General features: G+C 39.4%; 1 protein-coding gene and 1 non-coding gene across 2 annotated transcripts in view; both read left to right on the forward strand.

Annotated features, from left to right (window-relative positions):
* Positions 1-5,345, forward strand: part of megf11 (multiple EGF-like-domains 11) — a 74,187-nt gene extending 68,842 nt beyond the window's left edge. Inside the window, exons 19-27 of the mRNA XM_068312908.1 lie at positions 479-607; positions 747-875; positions 979-1,215; positions 1,546-1,715; positions 1,788-1,851; positions 2,590-2,634; positions 3,325-3,531; positions 3,774-3,890; positions 3,950-5,345. Coding sequence (XP_068169009.1) covers positions 479-607; positions 747-875; positions 979-1,215; positions 1,546-1,715; positions 1,788-1,851; positions 2,590-2,634; positions 3,325-3,531; positions 3,774-3,890; positions 3,950-4,203 — 1,352 coding nt within the window. The 3' untranslated portion in view covers positions 4,204-5,345. The remainder of the gene's footprint in view (positions 1-478; positions 608-746; positions 876-978; positions 1,216-1,545; positions 1,716-1,787; positions 1,852-2,589; positions 2,635-3,324; positions 3,532-3,773; positions 3,891-3,949) is intronic.
* A 3,125-nt stretch (positions 5,346-8,470) lies between these two features.
* trnaq-cug (transfer RNA glutamine (anticodon CUG)) lies at positions 8,471-8,542 on the forward strand. The gene has a single exon. It is a non-coding gene; the product is annotated as a tRNA-Gln (tRNA).
* Positions 8,543-11,727: the final 3,185 nt, after the last annotated feature.

Here is an 11,727-nt window from a genome sequence, read left to right on the forward strand (position 1 = left end):
AGTTTTTGTATTTGTAGTACTTTTGACAGAGAAACACCAGATTCAGATTTTATTGATACAATTATTAGAGTTAATTTGCCTGGATTGAACTAATCAACATCAGGCAATGAATTGGAATTACATTATCAATCATCCCAAAGGGTTATATTCTGTTTTTTGTTTTGTGATGTCACGTTCTTCTTTTTTTGATTAGAAATATGATTTCCTCCCCCCCACATAGTTTTTTCCTATTTCCAGTTGTCTTGTTCTTAATTTCCACCCCACATGTTAACAACATAACCAGATTTTGTGATGAAGCACTAAACTACTTCATTTCCATTCATTCACATTGTCCCTTATTGAGCATGCTGCAGAGACATTGAATGGTATTGATTTTCCTGTTCCCCCTGCAATATGGCCTTGACTCTTCACATTGTCTACCTCTCACTTTGTTGTCTCCACCCCTCCCACCCCAACATTTTCCACATTTTGGTCCCAGCCTGTCCTTCAGGATTCTACGGCAGGGACTGCTCTGAAGTCTGTCGCTGCCAAAATGGTGCAGACTGTGACCACATCACTGGCCAGTGTGCTTGCAGAACGGGCTTCATTGGAGCAAGCTGTGAGCAGAGTTGAGTAGTCCCATTACATTTTAGCTCTGAACAAAGTACCCTGTAGATGAGAGTGTGTGTCACATAAACTCTTTAGCCCCCAGTCTCTTAAGTGCTCCAGTTTTTATGGATGTAATAATGCCCCTCTCTCTCATGCAGAGTGTCATGCTGGTACATTTGGATATGGTTGCCAGCAGCTGTGCGAGTGTCTGAACAATGCTACCTGTGACTATGTTACTGGAACATGTTACTGCAGCCCCGGATATAAAGGAATCCGTTGTGATCAAGGTGAGCGGTGACAGAGGTGATCGAGGGTCTGTGCTGCATCATCGCTGGAGAAGAGATGTGGACGGAGTGGTTGAGCAACCCACATTGTATGTTTTCTCTGTAGCAGCTCTGATGATGGAGGAGCTGAACCCATACACCAAGATTAGCCCGGCACGAGGCTCAGAGCGCCAGTCGGCAGGTGCAGTCATGGGCATCATCTTTCTCCTCCTCATCATCATGGCCATGCTCAGTCTGTTTGTGTGGTACAGACAGAGACAGAGGGACAAAGGACATGAAATCCAACCCAGTGTGTCCTACTCACAGGCAATGCACATGACCAACACCGACTACTCCCTGTCTGGTAAGACATTGAAGATACAACTTCCTCTGAACAAATGTTAGTTCAGCAGGAAAATCATATTTTTATTATCTATTAATCACTTCAGTCATTCATCAGAGAAAACCAAGCAATAGCACATGGTTATAGGATTAATCTTTCTAGAAAATATATTTTAATCTCAGCCCGGATGCTACATATGTCAATCAAACATGTATTTAGAATAAGTTTGGGGTGGGCTAACACGGGCGTTCATGTAAAAGTCTTCACACTTATTCTCTTTTTTCTTTTTTTTTGGACAAAAATATGAACTCAAATATTTCAAAGCTCTCCACCTGCTGTTTAAACCCTCAGACTGTGGCAGTACTGTTGCTATGAGGACCAGTGCTGCAGAGATCATTCAAGGCCAGAGCAGCAGCAGCACCACTGGCCAGTGCTTCTCCAATCCCAGTTACCACACTGTGGCCCAGTGTAATGTCGTCTCCACCATCTCCAGCAACCTCGACGGCACTCTGACCCTGAAAGTATGACCACTCGCCTTACATTTTAATCCATCCAAATGATCATAACACTGAAGCCCGTCATTTCTGTTACAGTCAAGCACCCTGAAGAGCAGAAATGGCTCAGAATGGAGAGCGTACTGCAATCTCAATGACATCGGTCAGTTTTTCACTCTCTTTCCGCCTTCATCCTGAACTTTTTTATACTTTGTTGAATCGCCGCTTCAAGGGCAAAGATGAATGCGTCATTCGTAAAAACGTCACACGAGCACCAGCCTGGAAGTAGCTTCCCTGCTGTGAATGAAGATTAACCAGCAGTTTCTTGTTAGACCAGAACTTTGCTCTGATTTTGATAAGAGTTAGAATGAAAGAGAGAAAGCCGTTCAGCAGAGGTGAAGAGGGTCAGCGTCAGCTCATTAGTTCTTATTCACCTACCCCAGTGCCACCTTGTCTGTGTGATGGCTTACACTGATATGGCCCTCTTGGTTTTGTGAACTAGCTTAAATCCCTGGTTATAATGCTCAATGTGTGCATTAATAAGCAGCACATAAATATTTAATAAATACATTAAAAGCCACTTATGAACAAACATTTGTGAAAAGATTTTTTGGTACAGCTAAAAAAGATGCACAATGCACTGATTTTGATGAAAAAAATCAAACGTATATAAATGTGGAACTTGCAGAAGCTCCATTAATCCTGACGTATTGAAACCTTCCTCTCTCCATGATGCTCTGATGTTCTGTTAAGTATATAAGCTTGGACACCCTGGAGAAATGTGACAGCTAGTGGATGAAAGTTTCATATTTATATATCATATTAATATACCACATCACACATTAATGAGATGCTCTATGTCTTCTGAGCAATCACACACACATTTTGCTTTTTGTTCCAGACGTTCAACAAGAGGAGACGCAGACACAGAGAGGCTCCAGAAAAGGTAAATAATTTATATCTGCAACACTGTGTTAGTGTGTGTGTGTGTGTGCGTGCGTGTGTGCGTGTGTATGTGTATGTGTCGAGAGAACGCACACTGCATGTGGTATCTGAACACCACTACCAACATAACAAAAACCCTTTTATGTTCAGCAGCCCATGCATCAATCTCCCCCTTCGGTTTTCTAATCCTCGTTGAAACCGTTATTTCTCAGATTCAAAAATCCCATATTCCTATATTATCTATGATTTATGTAAAAAGCTCCACATTTTGGACAAGATCATGGAGGGCTGAAGTTTTGTTCCAATGATAATTGCTCTCTGTGGCTCGTTGCCCGATCTGTCATTTTGTCTCTCACACTGTGCAGTCAGTGGTGAGCGTTGGGGACCCAGGGGTGTAAAGAGTGGTCTGAAGGGGCTCTGCTGCCATCTCTAATGAGGCCTCTTATCAGACTGATGAGACTGTTATGGATGAGATGAGCCTTCCACTGTCTCCCCTTGAACTGTGATTACTATATACCACCATTAGTCAGCTGTCAGAGACAAAAGAACTTCTTCATGAATGGCAATGATTTTCATTGGCATTCTTCAGGCCCCACTCTGACGTCTATTCAGTGCTATTCTATCAGTGACAAGAAACATCACAGCAATAATTGATCAAGCTGAATATCTTCTTGTGTCATGGCAACCACAGATTACATCAAGAGCTCCATGTGCAGCAACAGCTCCTGCTCCATAAATAGTGAGAATCCATACGCCACCATTAGAGACCCTCCAGGGCTGGCCTGCAAGCACACGGAGAGCAGCTATGTGGAGATGAAGTCCCCCTCCCACCGTGAAGTGCCCTTTGGAGGCACCGCCACCCTCCTGGGGAGTGCGAGCAGGAATGTCTATGATGTCGGTGAGTGCGTTGTTGCTCTGGAGACCAGCGGGGTCCTCCATCTTCTGGCCTCTATGGTCTCCGTCCCCCCCCCGGTGAGGGTCTGTATAGTCATTATGAGCAGTGATGACAAGAAATACGAGCTGTCTGTCTTTTTCATGCACCCGTCCTTTTCCCTGTTTCCTCAGTCTTTTCAGTTTCCGTGCTTCTCATGAACGTCTCCCACTTTTTTTTACCATTCCCACTTTCTCAATTTACCACAGAGCCGTCCGTCAGCGTCCTGCAGGGACCAAATGGAATGGCCACCGGCTTCTCCCAGAGCCCCTACGACCTTCCCCGCAGCTCCCACATCCCCAGCCACTATGACATTCTGCCCATGCGTCATAGTCCCACACACACAACCCCACCATCCCCAGAAAGCCCTAGCTCCCTGCTCTAGAGGACTCTAACCCTAACCCTAACTCTAACAACAAAAGGCATCGCTCAGCCACCTCCCGACCAACAGCCCCCCCCCACTGTCTCTGTGTATTATTGGGTACTGAGATGCTGAACCCGGGGGACAACCTCAGCTCCCTCGCTGACACTCTTTCAGTGGCTCTGAAGAAAGGAGACCAGAGTCTCCCTCACACCAGCGATCATTCACCTAATTTATGTTCTTACACTCAAACTGCTGCCTCCGTACGGGCCTCCTGAAGCGGAATACGATGGTTCCAGCCAGCGTAAAGGCCAGCGTATGAGGATTGGATGGACAAATTATTAAGAGTGAGAAGCTATCTTCACACACATTTTCAGCGCGTGACATATATTTACTATTCAAGGGCACCCAAGTGTTTATAATATACTTCAAACAGAAGCGATTGTCCTCACAGGAAGGAAGGTAAAACAACCTTGACCGTTTCCCAGCAGGCATAGATTCACTGTAAACAGATTTATTTTATGAACCATCACAGAGGACTCGAAGTGCTTTTTGATCTTATGCTCATTCTGCAAATTTTGAACATGGAAAAAATCTGCCAAGAGTGAACCCTGTCTGATAAAGCATGGATAAATATTCAAGTATTGTATGGTCCTTTATTCACTGTTATCCAGTAATGATCACAAAGTTAATACTAAGGCGATCCATGTCTGCAACTCCAGAGTTTCTTTTAAGATGCAGCGTGTATCAGGAGATGCATTCAGGTCCTCATCGGATTTCTGTGTGATGCACATGTAGAGAAAGTGTTACGTTTTTGTTTCTCCCTTGCATCAATTAAGCGATCAGACTGTGTTTTATTTTCTATGTGAAAGCATTTTGGAAATGTCGTAGTTCACATTTATATTTGGGTATTAAGAAGGGATTGCTTCGACCGTTTATGTTTTGTATTTATAAACCTAATTGCTTTATTTAATAATTTATATTAGTGATGGTGAATTTTTATCAATGTGTCACTAGCATTAAAAAGAAAAAAGACGAGCATGATCAGATAATGGATACCCACTGATGTAGATAACACACAATTTATCTTGTGAGATAATCAGTGTCATTTTGTGAACCGTTTTTAAAGTTACTTGAAGTGTTCTTTCTCTCACTGTCAGAATGTAAATTGAAAATAAGGTTCCATCTGACCAATGCAAGACCAACCAACACCCTGTGCAGTATTTACAAAGGGATATATGTGTAAAAACACTTATTGTAAAGTATTTTATGTTTGTATCAGGCTAATTATCTTATTTATATATTGAAATTAATTTATTCATTCACTATGTGAATTCCATTTCCTCATCTGTAGAAGCAATAACATGTTGACAATCGATGCCCACGCAGTGTTTCATTAGTGCTGGACATTACGCCATCATCAACCAGTGTGGTGACAGTGGATCATATTTTTTGTGACTGTTTTAACACGATGGAAATCTTTTTCCAGTTGCTGTCATATCAATGCTGCTTGTTGTTTTGTACTTAAGTTTCAAATTAAAAGCCTATTCTGTCATCAGAAACACGTTTCAGTCAGGTTAATGCCCTCGATAGATGGACGCAAATTTATCTCCTCATGCCAAGCGTTAGAAAGAACGCTTTTCTGTCTGTGGCTTTAAATGTTGAAATGTCGCAGGAATAAATGGTATCAAGGACTGTTTGGTGCGCATGAATGAAAGCGAAATCACCCGGTGCAAAGTGCTTGTAACAGTCACATATACAGTGAGTCTTGTTAAACAGTGTGGGTGAAAAATATGATTTTCTTTTGGATGCTTCCCTTTTCTAAAAAACCAAAGGAAATTGGTTCGATGGTGTTTTAGTTAGTAGAACAGTGATCTGAGTTCAGTTCTCAGTGAAATCTCACCTTTCTCACCTTCAGACATTTCATAGATTTAAACTGTGTAGATTTTTTTTTCTTATTTCTTATTATCTTTACCTTCAAACTGTCTTTTCTTTTGGTGGTGTGTAAGATTTCCTCCTGCTGATCCTTTATCTTGTCTGATAATAGTATTTTTATCTTTAAAAGGTCTGTGAAGATATTCAGTTGTCAGAAATGTTTTAAGCCACTTTTCTTTCCTACATATGAATTCTAAAATACGTTGGATAATATAGCTTTATATTTAACAATATCTAAGACTACTCTGTAAAGTTTTCAAAATGATCTCCATCTCAACTAACTATAAGGTGATTACATGGAGTACATTAGTCTTATAATATAACCCCATGAAATACGATAAATGATTAAATGTGGATCATTTATGCCTCATAATGACTAATTTCTTGCTGACTATAGTTTTACTTTAATGTAATTTTAATGTAGTACTTTAGTATGTGATGCAGTATTTCCACATTTATTGCTGCTTTTACCCAAAACAAGTCTAACAGAATACTTTTTCTCACCTTTAAACACACCCGGTAGCAATACCATGGATTTTTTACATCACATTGTATTATTTTAGTTGATATTACCTGAAGTGACATTCACTGCAGTAAATAGTAGATTGACTGACAGTCCCACCAACAAAACAGTGGGAATAGACAAATATAATAGGAAGCGTCCACACTTTAAGGTCACAGGAGTACTCATCAAACCATTTTTTCCCGCCTCTCAATGGGCAGGTAGTCCATGAGACTAGCGGTATGTGGGCAATCATATGTCAGGGCTTCAAAGCACCACCTCAGACCAGCTTCTGGACAGCTCCCTGCAGCAGAGATGATGGACATGCTGCCCTGCTGACTTCCAATAATGCTTGAGTGATGCCCCCTGAAAGGAAACAAGGCCTGTAAGGCAAAAAGCTAATGGACCGAATACAACTGAGTGCTTCAGAGAGCAGTAGATTGAGCGAGAGGCATGGAAAGGTGAGACACTGCAGCAGAATGAGCACTCAAGAGAGATTTTGATCTTACAGGTTGTTAAATATCCCCACAACAGAGAAATAAATTATGAAATGTCTAACTTGTTCAGAGTGGGAGTGGAAGATGACCAAATCACAGACTTTTATTAAACAAAAGTGAGAATAGTGCAGATATCAAGAGGAACAAGGTACGTAAAAGTCAGATCCCTCCCCCTATGACTCCTTGCTGAAACCACAACCCATATCTAAATGCAGTTATGAGGCCAGAATCCTTTGAATATCTCAGTGATTAATCATTCTCTGTCATAAAAGCAGCTAGAAATTGAGCAAAACATTTTATGTGAATAGAAAAATAGCTCGCAGAATTAGATAAAGGATTTGCAAAAGAATTAATCCGAGAAGTTGTAAAGTCTGTCCCTATATGTACAACTGAACTGCTGAAATAAGAGATCAAATCAAATATTCTAAGCATGGCCAAAAAATGTTTTTATATAAATAATAATTTTCCCAAGGTTCAAACAGAATAGGGACAACACATTTGATGCAGCAACCTGGAATATGTATTTATTCTAAATCATCCTGTCTCTCGGCAGATTATTAAAACGTTGAAAAATATTGCAGAAGCAAAGAAGACCTGCGGTGACTTTCTCTTAATAATGCAGGCTCCAGGCATAATCCTTTCTGCTGCTGTCTGCCTGTCAGCTGTATCTTTCAGCCAAAGCTCATTTTCATAGACACTCCTACTGGGATCAGGATAAACCTCTAAATGCCCTGACAGAGGTGCACCCTTGGGCTTTTCCTCCAGAGGCTGGACTTGTATGTCGACCACGACTCTGGTGGATAGCCTGTCACTTTCACTTCAGTTTAACAAGGGTCAGGGTGGTAGTTTTATGTAACACCAAAAGAAAAAATTATATGCATATTAAACCTATTTCAAAATCACTGCTATGTGACCTACTTTTAAAATGAGCATCAAAGATTGTGTTGTCCATATGAATCACTGCCATCAGGCATTGATCAGTGTAACAGTGCTCTCTGCTGTGGATAGCCGAGCTCAGCTGCAGATCTTTATTGCAGTCACGTCCTGACACAGGAACTGTGAGGATCCATCAGACCACAGACAGATATTTACTATCAGTATTCATCCTACAGTGTTACACAAACAAGGCTTTTTACAAACTGAGGTTCCCACTGTTGTTATGTGGACAAAAGTCAAGGCCAGCATGGAGAAGGACTCTGTCAGAGCACTCTGAGCAGTGGTTTCACACTGCTATGAGTTCATGCTTGCTGTTGCAGGCTGTAGACCTCAATTACAGTTCAAATGGCATCCCATAATTCAAGCTCCTGGTTTAAATGGGAACAATAAAAATAAAAACGTGAAGATTTATTGTGAAGGAAACTGTTGTGCCAAAAAAAGCCGTGAATTCTGAGCTGAGAGCAGTTGTTCGTCCTCTTGACCACGAGGGGGCAGACATGGATCGGTCAGGTGTCAGAGTGAATTAAAAATAATATTACGTCAATCAATCGTCTTTTCCTTAACTTGTTTCGTAATGTTGTAAAAACACCATAAAATATTTACCAAAAGTCGTTAGTACGAAGTTGGGTGTTGTATATTTTTATATTCACATGTGTCTTTGTGTTTGCACAAGGTGGTTCCATGGTGTAATGGTTAGCACTCTGGACTCTGAATCCAGCGATCCGAGTTCAAATCTCGGTGGAACCTAATATTTTAAAAAAACATGTAAGATTGCTGAAAGTTAGTAAATTTCATCTGAACCCTTAAATCTTTTTTTTTTTAAGTAAGAAAATCCGAGTAGTCGATTGTCTTGTGGTAACTGTTATAAAGAGGTTAAAGTTTGGATCTCTTCTCTTCTCTTGAACGACGAATCAGCCTGCACACAGCCAACAAAAAAATACTGTACAAACAATGTGTAAAAGTGATCAACAAGAAAAACCTGTGTGACAGAGCACCCACTACCTGGGCCAACAGGATGACGGGAAATGGACCTGACCCACAGTGTCAGACTTGCACAGACTTGCAGTGCTCTTCACTCTTCTAACGAATGTTTTTAATTTGTTCAGTGAAAATTTTAGTATCAGGAAATTCATCTACGGTGCTGGGTACAATAGACAGAATCAGAGAAAGTGGCAGCTTTTAAATTTTATTTCTGGGGAGGCAAAACTTGCAATTTATGTGACCAGGAAGAGGAGAATTGAAAACAATACTGCTCAAAACTCAGCTTCTGTTTTTTGCTGTAACATCAGATGTCGCTTAAAACTAGAATTTGGTTTCTATAAATTGACAAAAGACCTGAATAACTTTAGGAACATCTGGTGTTACAAAAATGTCCTATGTACTTTAGTTGATGACCACCTCACTTTTGCAAACTTCCTGTTATAATGTACTAATTTTTATATTGTATTTCCCTTTGTGTCTTGGTGTTTAATGTTTTTGAGTGTTTAGTGATTTTGAAGTTTCATCTAATGAAAAATTGTAAAATGTTCTAAATGTCAAATGTGATTGAAGTCTCTTTTTTTGCAAAAAATCTTCTTCTGAAGCACTTTAGTGCTTCATCTAATGTAAAACTGCAAAATGTTTGAATGTGATTAAAGTGTTTTTGCAAAAATAAAAATAAAATCCCTTCTCTTCTCTTCTTTTCTCTTCTCTTCTCTTCTCTTCTCGAGTATAAAAGTATAAAAGTTCATCCAAATTTTTTTTCTTTTTAAATCACCACTTGAGAAAAATAATAGCCACAATAACTGGTCAGCTTCAGTCAACTTCAGTCAGCTTCGGTCAACTTTGTATCTTCTGATACATTTTTAATTGCTCTTACACTTGTAAATTTTTATTACGTAACTTTTATTGCTCTCTTATTATCTGTTGAAAAGTAACACCCTATAGGGAGCTGATGGTTCACAGTCGCCATGTTACATGGAGCAACACGCTGTGATCAAACATGTCATTTGATGTCTGTGCAATGGAGTTAGAGGCAGTGACTTCAGTGCTTTTTAAGACAGTAACAAATCAATTGAGTGGAGCTGTGTGTCCCACTGACCATGATTCCAAACATAGTTAGATCCCACTATCAGAAGATTTCTATAGGAAATTAAATTCTGCATGCAGAACCAAAATTGTTGCTCAGGTCTCTCATTTATATACTAAGTTTCAGTTTTCTTAGGCCTGCTGTTAATTTGCAGATAGAAACTGTTAGTCTTGGATAACCATTCCTCTATTCATGCTAGAAATTATGATATCCTTCATTTACCCGCTAAAAATGCACGTAAGTGCAACCTGAGAAAAAAAACCTGTGAGCATCTTCTAAATGTCATGTCTGCTTATTACAAAAGTCTCCCTTTTGTGCTCTAACCACACATAAAAAGAAATTTTCTGAAAACAATGAAGGACAAAAAACTAAAACTCTTCCAGGGTTTTAAATATATTTTGTGCAGGTTGACCCCATCACAAACAATGTAAGAACTTTTGTGTTTGCCAGCAGGAACACAAGGAGGAATCACAGTGAATTATCAGTAAATGGGCATCCGGATACAGTCTGAAAACTCACTTGGAACCAGTCCTCAAAGCAAGTCTGTGTTGAATGTGATAACCAGGGCCAACTTATTAGTTATGTTAAGTGATGATTATTTTGTGAATCTTTCAATAAAACTCTCTCTAGAGCCTTTTTGATTTTATTCATTTTGAGTCAGTTAAGTTGTCATTCAGCCTTCCTTAGGAATGTCTTGGTTTCATATTTTTATGCTTTTTTCTTTTCAGCCAAAATTTCTGAAATGGGAATAAGTTAACCACCATGGAATCATAATTAATATATTAATTCCACAGTCTTGCATTTTATTTTGGAATCTAATGTAAGTATTTGCTTCCTGGCATTTTATATCCTTGACAAAATAACAACACATCTGGCATTTCTATTTATAGACTGTGCTATCAGCTTGTAATGGAACCACAGTGGACCTGCTCTTGTGACTCTGAAGGTATTACAACATTAAAGATGACACCGCAAAAACAGCAATAATGTCTCAGCAGTCCGTTTGTGGGGCGAAACAGAACTGCATGTCTGGTAATCACCACACCAGGGCAGTAGAGGGCAAGACGAGGGGGCAAGTTTTCACCACTTGGTTGGACAATTTTCAGTTGTTCTTGTCCAACTAAGAGACACAATAAATAGGAAGAAATGACTACCTTTACAGGTTGTTTGTTGTTGTTTTTTGATACAAGGTATAATCAAAGTAGGAAATAAGAAAGGAAAAATAAGAAAGTAGGAAATAAGAAAGCAATAATAACCAGTTGAATAGTTTATGTTGGTCACTCGACTAATACTTTGTTCAGTCATTTTGATAATTTTTTGACCATTCCTAATTCAAACCAGCTCTAGTGAAACTAATCTCTCACAAGATCTTTATTCTAACATGTCGTCTCCAAAGGGTTTTGATACTACCCTGAAATATCAGGAGGGTCTGCAGGTCCATAATTACGTCCCAATCCCATAATGAAATTAAAGGGATTTAGAAGGATGTCAATCACAATTTTTATTCATTTCATTTATTTATTGTCAATAATCGCCTGTTTGAAATGCAGCCAATAACAAAACAGGTCAATCATTGCAGTAGACCAAGACTTTCATAGACAAATACATTGGGATCTATTTAGATTTGGTTTATCCCGATTTTCTGCGGAGACCTTTCAGATGAATAAAACCTTTATACAGTTTTCTAATGCATATAATCAAATACATTTGACTGGAATATGCAGTGATGCAAGTTATGTTTTAGCTGTCATTCAAAACAATGGACTTTCGAGAATTTTAGCAATCTAAGATGTTCAAAATCCGCACTTTTTAAATAACTATATTTAAATATTGTACATTATTTACATGTACATTGTAGTCATTC

This window comes from Antennarius striatus, chromosome 4, assembly GCF_040054535.1.
Source record: "Antennarius striatus isolate MH-2024 chromosome 4, ASM4005453v1, whole genome shotgun sequence".
Taxonomy (NCBI): Eukaryota; Metazoa; Chordata; class Actinopteri; order Lophiiformes; family Antennariidae; genus Antennarius; species Antennarius striatus.